Source organism: Halyomorpha halys, unplaced genomic scaffold (assembly GCF_000696795.3).
Source record: "Halyomorpha halys isolate HHAL.00 unplaced genomic scaffold, Hhal_1.1 Scaffold58.1, whole genome shotgun sequence".
NCBI lineage: Eukaryota > Metazoa > Arthropoda > Insecta > Hemiptera > Pentatomidae > Halyomorpha > Halyomorpha halys.
Genome location: NW_027110919.1, coordinates 31,698 through 48,783, shown reverse-complemented (window position 1 = coordinate 48,783; position 17,086 = coordinate 31,698). Strand labels below are relative to the sequence as shown.

The window sequence follows — 17,086 nt, the reverse complement described above, 5'->3', positions numbered from 1 at the left end:
CACAGCTCAAAGTCAAAAGTAATATCACGGTTGGATGGACATATTCTGCAAGCTCTGGAAAGGAGGATTCTTTGAGGAGGATTATCAATAGACCTAGGAGAGTAGTACAGGTAGGTATTCCATGAAGGATGTAACCAAGAATTTTATAATCTTCTCTGTCAACAAGATTCAGTCAACTATATGTTGTAGAAAATAGGTTTTATTATTTGGTTTGTAAATAAAACAGTAGATGGTGACACTATGACACTGCTGGGAACAGGCATGTTTCTTTGCTCTAAGTGCAGTCGGTCGTGGGTATTAATGGAAACATATACCCTTTGTCTTTGTTTATAAAATCCTCCCTAAATTCCACAACACTATACCATATTAGAAAGACTGAGATGGATTGGCCATGTAGAGGATTATATCTCCAGGAAAAATAATAAATGAAGACAACCATAATACCAACTGCAGAGGAAGACTGTCTTACGTGGATGGATGTCTGAAGAGAGAATACCTGCAGTATCAATGATGCAAGGAATCAGTAATGATGTATTGACCCAATAAAAGAAAAAAAGAAATGAAATGCAAGTGTAATATATATATATCCCTAATTATCTAAATCTTCTGAAAGAATGAGGAATCGTAAGCAAGTTAGTAATAAAAATAAACATTAATTATTGCCTAAAAAATTATTAGAGTAGGACATTTATTTCATTTCCCCAGAAAAGCAATTCAACAATATATTTTATTTCAGGAATTTATGTATAATTCCCAAAAAGTGTATCTATGCTGATAGTATTCATATGCACGCCAAGATTAATGGAATTTCAGTTGTTTTAAAAATGGCTGAGGTAAATAAATTACTAAATCATGTTATTAAATATAAGAGCCTAAAATTACTTTATTTATTTAATGGGGGTATGATTTAGTGCCTACACGTATGTATCAATAAATATACATCATCATAGCAAGCAATCTACTTTATGGTATCATATATAAAGTGGTTCCTTTTCTTGTGAATGGAATGGACAGTGGCTGGCGAGCCAGAAGGGTGCCACTCTGAGGAAGTTCTTCCCTACCATCCATTCAAGACTGAGAGTGGGGTGGGTCTTTCCAGATTATTGAGTCTTGCAGATCCTGTCATGACATAGTGTAGTGGGTTCCAGGGAAAGCTGCAAAGCTTTGGGAAGAACATCGACCTCCACTGCCCTGCGTGTGGAGTCCCTGAAACTGCAGAGCATGTAGTGTTGGATTGCAACACTATGAAAAGACATTGTTCCAGGTTGTTGAGGAAAACCAGGATATTCACCCTCGCCGAGTTGGATTTCCTTTGTCTGATGGAGGCGAATTATCCCTTCTTCAAGGAGTTCATCTACAGGTGAAAGGAGGTGGTCGGCCGACACACTTTATGTTAGGAAGGGCTTGACCACCCGTGATCGGCGGACCACCAGTACAAGAAGATGAAGGTAAAGAAGCAGACACGGACTGAAACCAGGAAGGCTGGACCAGGCTGTGTGTGGACCCACTGCTGCCAAACCCCGTTTGTAAGAAATGGTGAGGAAGGGGAATAAAAAAAAGAAAGGTTTCTTTTACTTCTTGTATACATTTTTTTTTTTTTTAAATTTTTAGGAAATTATTTTTAATATTAAAAAAATGCAAACTTGATGTCTAAAAGCAGTAAAGCTTGCACCAACGTTTCCTGCTTTTGAAGGTCATTCCTAGAGAAATGTGGTAAGATACAAATGTCTGTGATTGTGATAAGGTTGGCAAGTAGAGATCTTGGAAGTGATTTCTACAAATAGTTACCTAGTTGGAGCGGATATAAAATATACAGTAGTACAAAGGTAAAACATTTAACTTATTATTTATTTACTAGAACAACAGGGCAAAGTCCTAACAATATAACAGACTATATATTGAATACAAGAAAAAACAACAAATGGGCAGACAATTTGTTTACAGACACCATAACAGGTATTTAAATATGATTGATATGGTGGAAGTAAGGGGTTTGACAACTTGCTAGATCAAGTTATTTAGAAGAAATAATTAAGAATAAATTAGATATAAGAGCCTTAACAAATCAGTCGAAGAAGTTGGCAATTTAAAACAACGGAATAGTATTTAAAAGCCCACTACATACTCACAGAAACTATAAAGTACTAATAGACTATCAGTATGGTCTCATTTATTCCACATAATGAGGTTCTAAAATACTGGGAAACTATGTAATATATAAAAATTAAGTCCTATCATTATTGATTTAGTAAAGTACTAGGGAATGACCACCAATAAAAATACTTTATCATTTCATTATCTTTCATATCCTGGAACTAAGTGAAGAAATCAAAGAAGAGAATGTAGAAGACCAAATTTTTCTTTATTAGGGTAAATTGATGGGCATTTTATAAATGAACTAAAGATTAACCATAAACTGTGTAACAGATGTAAAAAGTGTTATAGTGATTGGTGTATTCCAACTGAAATTCAAACTATTCTTTATACTAAACTAAAGAACTAAACTATACTGAAAAGGTTAAGAGTTATTTTTTTAAGATAACTACAAAAGAAACTGATACCAATGACTTGTAAAGTATCAGCCTCAGCTTTATGACAGGGCTTGGAATAACAAAACAAGCATCATATATTTTATAACTGAATAACAGAAAGAAATGTAGTTCAAGAAAATATTACCACCACACAAATAATTGTTGTTTCTTTTTTTAGTTTTTACTCTCATTAGTTAATTATTTAAAAAACTTATATATGTTTTTTAGTTTGACTCGGGTCTGAGATTAGCCATTGGAGATGCACTGATGCACTGCGGTAGCAAAAAGCTTGCCAAGTAAGTAAGCAGTAATTGTCAGCTATGATTAGTAATAATTATATTCATTACAATCATTGTTAGTAAATATTAAAGTCACTACCGCAAAAGACCCTAGAGATTACCCTTCTCTCTTGAGGTAATCTTCAGTGTGTTCTAGAGAACAGAAATTGCCATTTAAATAAATGAAAAATTAATAGTTTATGAAAAAATAGCTTGGTACTGATGTGTGTTTGTGGATGATGTCAGGTATTAAGGTAAAATTTACATTTACATTTTTTTTAACCACTGGATTTTTGCATACATAAAAATACAAAGTTTTACCAGATCCTGTAAGAGTTTAAGGTTACTATCTTCCCTCAATTCTTCTTAAGTTCAAACACTGTAGAGCCAAGAAACTCCTTTCTTTACCAATTCAGTTAGTGGCAGGAACTCTCGTAAAGATTTAATTAAATGGTAAGTTGCAATGAAAAGATGTTAATTGTTACATATTAAATGTTTTGTTTTTTTCAAAGAGTATTTTTAGGCAGGAGTATCATCAATCTGTGACTACTGAATTCAGCTTATCTTTTTTCAAACCCACTCCAGCAGGATATGAAACATTGCATTCCCCAGTGTGGGGATTTGGTCGGTTTCAAATACCCTTCTGGTGCAAGATACTAATATTTTGTCCTCCAAGAAATTTCTTTTCTGAAGAATTTTGATACACTGTAAAATATATGAATTGTATCTACAATTGATATTGACAGGAATTAGGGATAAAGAAATATATGTCATCTTTTTTATTGTCTATTACCAAAATAGAGCTTAAGCAAACTTTAAAACTATTTATTACCATCCTAGGTTTCATCAGGATAGAAATTTCACGTGATTGACTTGTAGAAGGATGTAGAAATAGAGATCTATTAAATTAAGCTAGATTAAAAAAAATTAAGAAATAGTGGATTTTTACTAAATTTAAAATTTTTAGTTTATGTCATCAATGGTGTGGTTGATTTTTAGGAGAAGTCGTACAAAATCAAGATGCTGTGCTGAATGTAAATGTGGTTCTGGAGAGTAAGTAAATACTTGTCGTTATATACACTTTTTTCCTTAAAATAAAATATAATCTCCCATAAAATATAACCTCTAATACCACTGTGCTATTTACTTATCTTTGCAAGATTAACTATCAAGTACCCAAAACATGAAAAGCCTTCAAACACAGTTTCTTGTTTGATAATGTCAATCATTTAAAAGATTAAATCAACTAAAACAATAAATCCAAATTAAGTACTATTTAATTCTATTTCTTTTGAAAAGAAATTTTGAATTTATTGAGTAGACAAGCCCCACAGTTAAGCAATAGTCCAGGAAATATCATACATAAGAGCAGTGCCAAGAAATCGAGGGAAAACAGAGTAAGTAATTTAATAACCCACATGGAACTGGAGGATAAATCTCTTTTGAGATATTAAAAACCTCGGAAATCATCATTTGATTATGTTTTTAATAAGGAACTTTTTTTTTCTGTCAAAAATAGTCAACAATAACCACATCCAACTATTTAAAAGCATTTGAAATCAGTACTCTCAGTAATTAGTTCAATGTATGTTTTTTATTACCTATTAATTTTGATAAGAATGGAATAACTTTTGCTCTCAACGTCTCATGTATTTTTATATTTTACTGGCAGACCCAGCAGTGCTTCACTTTTGCTGAATTTGAAGATGTATATGGATTGAATTTAAACAATTGAAAGTTTAATATGAATTAATGAATTTAATTAAAATTAATAACTTTATTATTTTTATTGTTTAGTTAATATACTACTAGTTGTTTTGTTTAGTTATTTCAACTAACCAAATTAATCAACATATTGAATAAAGAGGGAGTGGGTAGCTCAAGGCTAAGGCACTGTGCTACTTACTCCAAAGATCCAGGTTCGAACCCAGATAATTATTTTCTTTAGCCTTTTATTTTCACGGTTGCCATGAGTCAGTCCTGTGGGTTCAGGAGCTCTACTGGGTACACCCAGCCTTATGAAGTGGGTACCATTAATTCGGTAAAAATCTGGCAGTCGAGCATGATTCAGACAATATCACCTCCTTGCACAACCGTTCTAATAACATTATTTCCTTACAAAGCATTGCACACCTGATCCTTCATGGGTCGTAGCAGTACAGATTTAACTTTTTTAATATAAGGAATCAAACAGAATGTTTTTAGCTATATTGATAACTTTTTTGATTGTATAACAAACCTCAAGGTTTTATCTATATTTAGTAGTGATATAGAGGAATGCTGTGCCAAGGATGTTTGTTGCAAAATGAAAATTCTTAATAAAACCAAAAAAAAATATATATATATATGGATATGTGGGGTCAATTGTTATTACTGTTTTAATTTATTTTTTAGTGTAGTTACAAATGGCATATATATAAACAAATCCCTTAGTTATTCAACAGAAGAACATGTGAAGCATAAAATCATGAATTCTTTAATCTGCATTGGGTCATCAAGTGTTGGATTGTAATTCTTAATTGTATTGGTATCACAAAGAAAAAGTTCTGAAATGTGGAGGGAGCACTGAGGGGTCACTGATTTTAATAATTTTTTTGTTTTAGCTGATTCTAAAAATATTCAAAATAATGTTCGTTCTGATGGCCAATTTTTTATATTGTTGTTTTCTGCCTACACTCAATATAGATTTCAATGTTATAATCCAATAGTTTTTTTTTCTTTGTGTAAAATAAGAACAAAATATTGTTAAAAGAAATAAATGAGTTTGAATGTATAAAAGAAGTGTAAAAATAAAAAAAGTCTTCTAGCAAAGCTGGCTAATAAAATTTAAAATATATAAACAGTAAGATTTTTGTTAGCATCCTTTAAAATTTTATTTCACATTGTATTATTGATTGAATTAATTGCTTATTCTAAATATTTAGTATATAGCTGTAAATGATAATATATAATAAAAATCGGTCAATAAAATATCTAGCGTCGCTCCACACTTTACTAACCTATTTCAGTAAAACTACAATAAAGAAAATGTTTCATGTGTTATTACTATTAATGGTGGAATAAGGATCTAAATAGTCAATTAGCTATCTTTCAAATGAGTATTTAGAATACAGAGCGGCCTACAGCTTTCAAATTATAATAAAAATAAACCAAATTTAAATAGAATCTGCCTAAATTATGCGACAATATTTTTTAAAATATGGGTGTAAGTTCAATAGACTTTATTTTTGCAAACAACAGTCCGAATTCAATGTTCAATTCAGTGAATTCAATTTTTTTGTACTGAAGGAATCGGGGAATTCAGTTACCTTAAACCTTCCAATGATGATAGGAATCTTTTTTTGAAAACAAATAGCATTTAAATCGGTCCAGTAATTTAAAATTGTTTTGTGGACAAATATTCGAATCATTCCCTTTTATATACATAGATTAAAACAGAATATAAAATCTCAAGAAGAAAAAAATTAATATATAATTCCAAACTGAGATAAAAATAGAAATATAATAAATTAAAAAAACATACTATTATAAAATAAGAAAGTAAATGAAAAAAAATATACTAAACCAAAACATGAAATAAATTTTCAGTGTTTTTCTAACATTAAAAATTACTTCAATTTATATCAAAATGATAAGCGTTTGATTTTAGAAAAGACGAATTTAAAAGTTTTTCCTCGGACTGGCCAGTCTGAACTGGCGCAGACTATGGAATAATTGTGTGTTTTGAAGGATATTCCTTTTATATAGGGATAATTCTCTTACACCTTTATGCTTATTGAGTGGCCATTAACATGATTACTAATTCGAACTTATGCTTGAGATTCTTTCTGAAAGGTGGTTCTTCGTGATTTCCAAAATCAAAAAAATTAAATTACGGAGTCAGTACTACGGTCTAATTCATAATTATTTAGAAATTCAAGATGGCCTTCTTGGCTAATTTTTCAGTTGTAGTTGTGCAAGCTTTCAATACTCTGTCCAGATAGGCGCTATCAAAGGAGGTTATCCACCGCTTTTTTTAACAATGGATCGGAGAAAGCAGAAATAACAGTATGATGACCCGAGAGTACAACCATGTTTTTTTATTGAAGAGCCCGGAGTTTTATTTCAAGACTTATGAGAAGGGTTTAAATGCGAAGAAATACATTTTTATCACTTTATAATATGTCAAGCACTACCGCTATTAGAGCTGAACATTCAACATATTCTTGATTGTGGAAATCCGTAATAGTTGATGAGGTTTCTTTACATTTAACCTCCTTTATACTTGATAGTATAATTGAAGACATTTTACTTCAGTAGTCAAGATTTGCTGGAGCGAGTCGCAAAGTGAATTACATCGGGTTTCGCCAGGCCTTGATAGTGAGTGTCCGTCTCCCCGCAGAACTTTAGACTAGATTTTAGTCTTGAAGCGAAACTCCAACACTACATTTCGGCATAACAGATCTGTGCATAATAGCCAATCTTTTTTGTTATAATTTTATCAACATTAGAGCTCGCGCATAAATCAGAACAACGTCGTACATGACCCTGGAGAGTACATTCCATGGCTTCAGGATGGTGAAGTGGTGATGTACACAAAGGAGTGTTGCAAATAGTAAGAGGCAGTTCATTTTCATGCTCCCATTCCTCTGGTTAGGGAGCCTAACTCCGACCCGGAATTGGAGGAAGACTCTCTCATTGGACCTGATCTTCAATCTCTCCACCATTTGGCAACCCTTAAATTTTAATATTCGATTTTAATCGATTATTAATCAAAACAATGTAATGAATTTAAGCTGGTAAAAAAAAAGTATTCACTTAAACAATAACTCAATTAAATATAAAGCCTTTCATAGGCAGGTTGTTGAACCCAGTGTTACCGATTCTCCCAACCAAAAATAATCACTCAGAGCCTTGAAAATACTCGATTTACCCGAAAAATACCCACACCACTTTACCCGCTGTTATCATTAGTGACGTTATAACAACTGTATGAATGTACTGTCGCAACCAGTGCCCATTAGTGTCACGCTAGGTCTGGTGTAATAGTTCAAGTAATGTCAGTGGACTAACAGTCTCGTTAACTACCACATCTCACTGTCATATGTATACGTCTTGATACTGAACTGTAGTAACATATAAACCTTACCAAATGTAATGATGATAGGCGGAAAAACATTGTTCTTATATATCTGCCCAAGAACTTTTATTTATTTATTTATTGCTATTTACAACTGTACATTATAATACATTTAGCAAATTTGATCTCAGTTAAATTGGCGTGTAGAGAAACTACCCATTGGTAGCACTCTAATGACGTTTTACATTAGTAGGTCTCGTGGCCAACTTCTTTTCAGGCGCCTCGGAGGATTGTCAGTAATGGAAGAGGAAGCAAGGTTAGAAACTAGTGGGTTCGGGTGAACAGGGAAGGATTAATATCTGGCTCGGGCTAGATCGTCAGTTATATATGGAACATTAAGGTTTTTATGTATGATTTTATTTGTGACAAAGTAATGCGTTTTGAGGATAATGAATTGTAAGCATTGGATACGAGAGGAATTCGAAGGTTTAGTGGATTCCTAAAGCTCTACTCCGTTTGTCCAGATATACCTTATTATAGTTATGTAGATTAGTCTTTTGTAATGAATTAGAAGTTTAGATGTGAGTGCTGTAAAAGTCGAAATCGAGGTGCAGTTTCCTGTCTTTTCAGTCTTGTTTGAGGATTCCAGGTTAGTCGTTTGTCCAGATGTAGTCCATGGTAGCGGATCTGTTCGACAGGGGTAAGATCAACAATTTTAAAGGAGACTCGGTAGGTTTACGACGAAGGGTAAAGGTGATTTGATGGGATTTGTTGGGATTTATTTTAATCCTCCAATTACGACACCATTCTTCGAGGCCTGTGATATGGAATTGGAAAGTTTGGGATGCAATCAAAGTGTTATTATTAACAGCGATCACACATGTGTCATCAGCATAAGTGGTGAGGGTAATGTTAGGATTGGTTAGGATGTCAGCTGTATAGACGGTGTAGAGGATGGGCCCGAGGATACTACCTTGAGGAACACCAGCGGACTGAGAATGGAGGGAGAAATAGGAACCGTTGTTTTTTACTTGGAATAATCTATCGATAAGAAAGGATCCCTAGAACTTAATATTTTATCTGCACCGGGCCCCAATAACGAATTTGGCCTAGACCTTAAAATTGTGTCAGCATCGGGCCCCGAAAATAACCCGCCCCTAGCCCCTAAACAAAATCACCCAATGCTATAAAATAGTATCCATCACAAGCCTCAAAAATAACTCTACACCGGCGTTCTTCCATATTATAGAGTTCGAAAAATCCATTCTGGTCCCTAAAATGAACCAAAAGCGGGCTCCAAAAATAAATCCGATCCTGGCCCCCATATAACCGACTCGGATCCTAAAACAAATCTATCCAAGGGAAAAAAATTATATTCATTCCAGATGCCAAAAAAACTCTATTTCGGACACAAAAAATAAATATTTCATGGGCCACAAATTATCTAAGTACGCCTAAGTCCTAAAATTCAATATCTAAGGAAAAGAATAACTTATTAGCAATCGAAAAAAGTGTTCAAGGATTAACTAAAAAATCTAGTTGAAAGACTAATTTGACACTGCACTGGCGCTCTCCATATAATTTATAGCCACTTAACCCAAAATTCCAGCTCTCCGTTAAGGTGGAAAAACACCCGAAAATCGGGTAATAACACCTGCATCGGCAACGGTGCTGGATAAAATCCAATGTTACCAACCGAATGACTATCATACAATTACTAGTTTACCCCCGCGAGAACTCTCGCTTTGGATATCTATCCTTATTCTCTCTAATATTATATTCAATGTATAAGCGATATCATGGATACATGTTTCGTATAAACAATATCATATTATCAAGAAAATTTATTCAAAACAAACAATTGATAAAACATTTCCACTTAATAAATAATTATCTAACACAAATGGATAATATCACTTCAGTTTTATATTTGAGATTCAACTATCCTTAAACTTATATTAACTATGGAACTTATAAATTGGTTAAATATTTAGCTAAAAAATGTTTATATAAGTATAGACGGTCAGACTAGACATAGTTGATACACCAATTTCCAGTATCTTGAACTCGTCTTATTTTAAAACTTACAAGGTTGATTAATTTGAGCTATCAGACGTGGAAATTATATGAACCATTCACTCAAATAATCGTTAGATACCAACACAGATTAGAGTTATATAAAATTATTAAGGAAATTTGTACAAAATAATTTTCATAATATTTATTGGCGATGATACCTTACTATATAGCTTAAAGAAGTTCAAACAATAAGTATTTACAAAGCATCAGCGGTAAAAGATCCGATATTGGTGCTAATTCACTTAAGCTTATTTTAACCCATTATTGCCCCGACGTAAGGCATACGTTGAACACAAACGGATTAATATAAAAGAGCAAGATCTGTTCAATACCATTGAGTAGTGTTATATTCACTTTTAGAAGTGTTTTAGAAACGAAACAACTGTGATCGCATGGTAACTATAACGGCTGTCTTTGATATTTGATTTGACCCGTGCCTAATTCCAGTGTCTCTCACATCTCAAAACAGTCAATTTCTGGGCTAGCATAATCGAGTATTTATACCCGCATAAAAATCTCTAAAATCTCTAAAAACTATCGCTGGAGTTTTGGAACTTTTTTTTCCTTATTACCCCCTTCCTAGTCATTTATGACATACGGAGGGGGTGTTTGTCTAGAGGTAACTAACCTTTTCTAACAATGATGAGTGGCAAGCCTTCATTGCGTTGGACCGTCACAGCAATGAAAAAAGTCGACACCTCAGGCTGGATTCGAACCGGCGCCGCCAAAGTTCCCCGTAAGTCAGAAATGATCAGGAAGGGGACCATAAAAAATGGAAAAACGAAAAACTAAAGAAAAAACAAAAAAAAAAACAATATTTTTTAAGTAGTACTATCAAAAATCCTCTGGTTTTGTTAGACATTAGTCTTGGAAGAAGATAGTTGACCGTATGAAGTAGATTGTAGGAAGATAGTCCGGGTGGCGGTCAATAAATGTAACAAAATAGTAAAAGAAAACTATTTATAGTAAACCAACGTTTCTCCCCACTTTACTGGACTTCATCAGGGCTGTCAGATTGAAATAAAGATGACAAATCATGTTTTTTAATTCTGATAGAAGATAGTTGACCGTATGAAGAACAGTCTAGGAAGATAGTCCGAGGCGGCACAGTGGTACCAGAGCGGAAAAAAATCGATTTTCGATTGCGCTGATTTGATGAAGTCTCGGTGTTCCAATCTGACAGTCCTGACGAAGCCCTGCAAAGTGGGGCGAAAATTTGGTTTACAATAAATAGTTTTCTTTTACTATTTTGATACATTTATTTACCGCCAACCGGACTATATCAAAATTTAATAAATACATCATAATTAATTATAGTTAATAATACCGTCATATTATAATAAAATAGGTGGCTGATAAGATAACAATGTTAAAAAGCAAATCATTTTATTCACAAAATATATTCATAAAATACAATAGATTAAATAAGTATTAAATCCATACTACAAATCCATAATACAAATAAAACGTAAAAACTTGCAGCTACGAGGTGTTCGCAAATTTCATTTCTGTAGTGCACTAGGTTGGTATTTTTCAATATTTTAAACATATATTCTATACATTAAGATATAGGAGCTCTCTAGAGAATTTATTTTCTGAACCAATGGAAAATGGGTCATATCTTGAGAAAAGTTCGATACTTCAGAAACCATTTAACATAAAGATATCTTTTAGTGCTCGTCAAATATATCTGTATGTTATATAACACTTCAAATGCACCCTAAGGGAGCTCATAATAATTATCTTTCCAACAAGAACAGCTTAAAGTCATTATTCGCCAAAATAAATTCAGAAAATGATATTTCTGATTATTTTGCAAAAACTGTTTTTATTTCCGGAATTATTGAACTATAAGAGTTCAAACTAAAGCTCATTAAATGCAATGTTAAGTAGTTTGAAATACTATTTCTGCTACTTTTTCTCTCTACCTCACCATTTCTGACCTATTCTTTATGTAATCAAGGTATTCTAATCATAGTGGAAGGGTCGAGTTTTCATCCAGTGAGACCACCACGAAACAAAGGTCAACCAGCCTAGGCCGGAATCGAAATTGCTAAGGTGATGCTATACCGCTATAACGTATGATGGATCAGGGGTTTAATATTGTCTCTTGAACAACGGTTGCGAGCAAGGAGGTGATAAGTACAAGATTAAGTTCACCCACTAGATTTTTCCCCAATAAGGATACCCTTGGGTTTTTTATAGAGAGAGGCTGGGTGGACCCCAGGAAGGTTCCCGAACCCACGGATACCTTAACAGAGTAAATAAATATCTATTACAGCCGGATTCGAACCTTCAGTTAGTTAGCACTGTTCCTTATTCACTGAACTACCGAGCTCTATCCTTTATAATACAACATATTTGTAGTACGCTGCTTTCGGAGTTATTGGATATATCTGCTATATTAGGCCTACACACCACCTGGTGGTGATAAACATTTTAATATCATGTTTACGAACCCATTTACATAAGAATCAATAAAAAGATATTAGTTTACACTCAATATTAGGTACAAAAAAATTTAAGGATATTTTTATTTCTGCCTAATAATAATAAGTTGCTTTATTTCTTCAGCCAAAATGTTTTATGTTTGTTTTATTTAAAGTGATATTGAATTTGGTTGTCGAAATATAAAAATCTTAGATAACTACAACTATATGAAAAGTAGAAAAGAACTAATAAGATTAAGGAAAATTTAATGGATTTTTAACCTGTAGTCCTAGATTTTTTATCGTTTTTATTCACATGCATAAAATATGCATATAATAAAAACGCAATAAAGATTCTTGTCCTAGTAGTTGATACAATGTTTTATGGAAATGTTAGTAGTTGACAGTGGAGTAATGGATTCGAAAAAAGAGAAATTTTACAGTGTGAATAAGCAACACTTAAAAATTTAAAAACATTTATCATGAATATTATCAGGTACAAATGTATTCTTTCGGAAATTATATAATACATAATATGATTACGTATATACCTAAATATTTATTATTATTATATTAGTAACATATAAACCTAAATATTTTCAGTTAAGTAGCTAGGTGATACCTAAACTAAAGACACCGGCTAGTAAAATTTAACTAGGTGTCAGATAAATATGCATATATTTTTTCAGCGTGAATGGATAATGCTTGAGGGTTCTTGTCATGTTACAAGCGCCTCAAGAATTATCTTGAGTTATTGTAAAATTATCACTAGTTAATAATAGTAGTTAATAACTAGTCACAAGCCATATTTAAGTACCCACATCCACCTTTTCTCAACAAAGAGTTAAGGTGCGATTTCAATATTTTAAAGTTGCAATTAAAGAACGCTCTATCTTTAGTTAATCAGTAATAAATACTTCCCTGTTCTTCTAAGTCCATACCAGAACTTTTATTCGTCTAGTGGCCATGGTGATGGAACTTTTTAAAATGTTAGCTTTTTCTCATACTTTAGCATCTTAAACTATCTATGTGACATCATTTAACTTTCTTTCATATTTAGATTTCACACTCTTGAAGTGTCTAATTTTCTTACAATAAACTCATTTTGAATCTACAGCATCTTGATCCCATGGAGCTAACCCAAAAGTTCGCAATCCATGTACAATACCTAGACAGGAATTTCATTCATGATCTGTTTCAAAATAGGAGCTAAATTTTTTTTCTTCACAATTAATTTAGAAATATCAGTGAAAGGATAATGAAATGTTAAAAGGTTCCATTAAGTAGCAAGGAATGTGACATACGACCAGCTAAATCCCATTAGTGTTAAAAAAAAAGTTGCTTTTCTTTACTTGTATGACTCAATGTATTTTTCATTTCACTACAAGTGTTTTTTTGCTGGACCCACAATAAAATTCAAAGCAGGTAACATTAAAAAAAAAATAAGCAAACTATTTGATATTCAACTACAAGTAGAAGAAGTGGATATACCCTGTTTCAATACTCGAAATCCTCTGTCAACTACTAAAATATCGCATAAGTTCATGGTCTAAAATACATATATGTTCAGCATTAAAATAAAAAACTAACATTTTGGTTTGATTTTCTCTATAATCGTGATTAATTTTATAACGAAGATAAAATTGACGCCCATTCTAGTAGTTAACAGGGATCCCAAACATTGAAAATATTATCAATCCAGGTGACAGGTGGTCCCCGGAAGAAGACATTTTTCAGATGTTAAGGTAACAGGAAAACATAAACAGTCTAGCTGGATAGCTCTCAGTCTGTTTCAACAATATAACGAAAAAAATGAGAGAAACTATGTATCATAAGTTCGCTCATTCATCTTTATTTTTTATTTTGTAGTCTATACTTGGAAATTAATTAGTTACATTATATTTAAGATAAAGCGTATTTCTTTTTAGGTTCATTATTATAAATTTAATTAAGACTATTTTATTTTTTATAGTAAGTTTGCAAATCACAATATTAGCAAGTCGAGACGACTTCTTTTTGTAAAAACTCGACTTCGTTTTACGTTTCACAAATGCTTATAGTTTGTTGGCTTGTATCTACTGTGCTAGAAGCGTTATTCCTTTCGTATCTTTGTTTTGAACACCATTTTATACTGAAATAGGCATTTTTTGTTCCGGAAATAAGTCATAACTGGTCCCAAAACCTGGACCTTCAGAGACAGACAGAATACATAAGTAGTAAGTTCATAAGTTTTTTTTTAATTACTCCAAACTTGTGTAAAATTGCCCCGATATTCAGACATGACATCTATCGTCAAATCAGGAAAACGAAGAAGTAACGGGCGCCCAGAAAACCGTGGGACAGGATATATATAGCCCGACTGCGTCCCTATATGTATCTGCGGGGGAAGCACAATCAGCCTCAACCGATGGAGGTCAACACATAGAGATAACGGAGGAGGAAAATCTCTCGAAGGAGGAACAGATCCGCGAACGAAGCTAGGGAATTTTCCGAGACATCGGAAGACAGAAAATGAAGTAGGAGGAAGGTCAGCAAAACAAGAGGAGAAGAACCAAAGAAGCACCTAGACTACGAGGAGAGTTCTTAGGCGTGTGCCCACAGGGGGGGGGGGGAGCGACCACACATTGGAGAACCATCATGTGAGAGGAGAGCACGGCGGTTTTCCTATTATACGAGCGAAGAGAGGAGTAAGCTGTCTGGACCCTTTGATAACATTAATGCTTATGTTTTTCATAATAGGGATGTCTATTAGTGACAGGAGTTAAAGAGTACTAAAGTACAAGATCCCAATATACTAGTCAGTGTAATTGTATTAAGATAAATCTACAAGACTAATAGTATTAATTTATACTTTATTATGGTGGACACTGGGAGCTCAAATACAATCGTCTGCCGAGAAGCTTTAAAGAGATTGAATGGTGGTGAGAAGGAACTTCTGATCAGACTATGTAACCATCAGTTGATCATGCTGGGTGGGCCCTGCAGCATTGAAAAGGAAATAGAAATGGAATTGGGTAACTGGTATACTGAGAGAGAAGTAACTGTCCATGTTATCGGAGAAATTCCCCGAGACTATCAGATAATTATTGGCTGCGACCTTTTGGAGAATATTCCAGAGCTCATGGACGAATCCTTGGAGGGATTGGACGAAGCAGTTTGCGGAAATTGAAAGACTCCACAGTACCCTCCTTGACCTCCTGCGGGTATAGTATAGTTAGAAAAGGACGTCGGAGGAATTACCAAGATAAATTGAGAAGAAGAAACGTCGGGAGACAGAGGTCTGTTATAGCACATTGGAACGCAAACTCCTAGGTATCCTGTGGGCGATAGATCACTTTAGTCTATCAGATTTTGAGTTCATACGGACCACAGAACTCTGCAATGGGTCGGAAAACTAAAAGAATCATTGGCTCGAATATCCACTGGAAGGAGCTTCTACGCCATTATAATTATGATATATCCTACAAGCTGTGGAAAGAAAGCGTGGTGGCTGGCTTTCAGATGAGATAACTGTCAACGCAATTGAGGACGACCAGGAAGGCCCATCTAAGAGCGTATGGCATTTTCTGTGGGGTGGACTCCGGTAGGTGAACAGCAGGACGTACCTAGACATGGAAATGGTGAAGAGACATCTGCGGAGGAAAGGCCGAAGGAGAAGAAGAAACTAGCGGAGATAGTAAACAAAAAGCGCCAAGTCATTAGGAAACTATTTAAGATACAGACATAAGGAAATAACGCTGACGTACCATCAAGATAAAACGAACCACCGCGGATTGAATGAGATACTGCAATGACAATAATACCCTTCATCCCTCACGAAAATAGTGCCTTCGTATTAAAATTTACAAGCAACGAAGCTAACGTAAGCTCCTTTCGTTGAGGCAAGAAGCGTACTATCCAGGAACTTATTGAGAGTGCCTCTGTATGAAATATGATTGGCTCCCATATCGTACAAAAAGAAACATCGACTTGCATAGCGACCTCCAGGTGGAAAGGATTTAAGTTGGTAACATTTCGAATCAGTTCATCAAGATTTCAAAGGCGTTCCCCGAGAGAGATAAATCGGCGTACGACGTACGGGGTGCAACGTCCTTTCCACATCTACTTTCCATTTTATAGGATCTCCAACAGGATCTAGTCAGACGGGGGCGGAGAATTTTATAATGCGAATATCAGGACGAAAATAAAGGATTTAGGAGTAGAATAATCTGGCACCTCAACACCCCGTACACCCTAGGAGCCGTGGTTGAATCCAGAGATTTCATAGCACCCTCAGTAACTAACTAATTGCGTATGTGCAGTAACTGTCTGACGGTGAGAAATCTATGGGGTACGATCAAAGCGCACCTCAAAAATAAAAAGAGCAAAGTAATGGGGAAACTAAAGTTGGGGGTGTGGTACTTGATAAACGACATAAAAATCGGGACAATAGTACAAAGGAGAGTTCTTCAGGGTGATAGTGATTAGAAAACATAATACTGTCACAATTAAGAGTTTGCCTGAACCTAAAAGAGGAGGACAGTACTTATTATTGTCACAATTGGGGGTTTGCCTGAACCTAAAACAGGAGGACAGTACTTAATATTGTCATAATTGAGAGTTTGCCTGAATGTTAAAGAGGAGGACAGTACTTAATATTGTCACAATTGAGACTTTGCCTGAACCTAAAAAGAGGAGGACAGTACTTAATATTGTCACAATTGAGAGTTT

At 34.1% G+C, this 17,086-nt stretch overlaps 1 protein-coding gene across 5 annotated transcripts in view; it reads left to right on the top strand.

The window, feature by feature from the left end:
* LOC106692449 (muscle M-line assembly protein unc-89) overlaps positions 1–17,086 on the top strand; it is a gene marked incomplete at its 3' end in the record, with an annotated part of 50,276 nt that overhangs the window by 1,943 nt on the left and 31,247 nt on the right. For 3 of the 5 annotated variants that reach the window (XM_067049008.1, XM_067049009.1, XM_067049007.1), the window contains 3 exon segments: positions 737–833; positions 2,760–2,827; positions 3,809–3,862. In XM_067049008.1, coding sequence (XP_066905109.1) covers positions 737–833; positions 2,760–2,827; positions 3,809–3,862 — 219 coding nt within the window. 5 annotated transcript variants of the gene reach the window in all.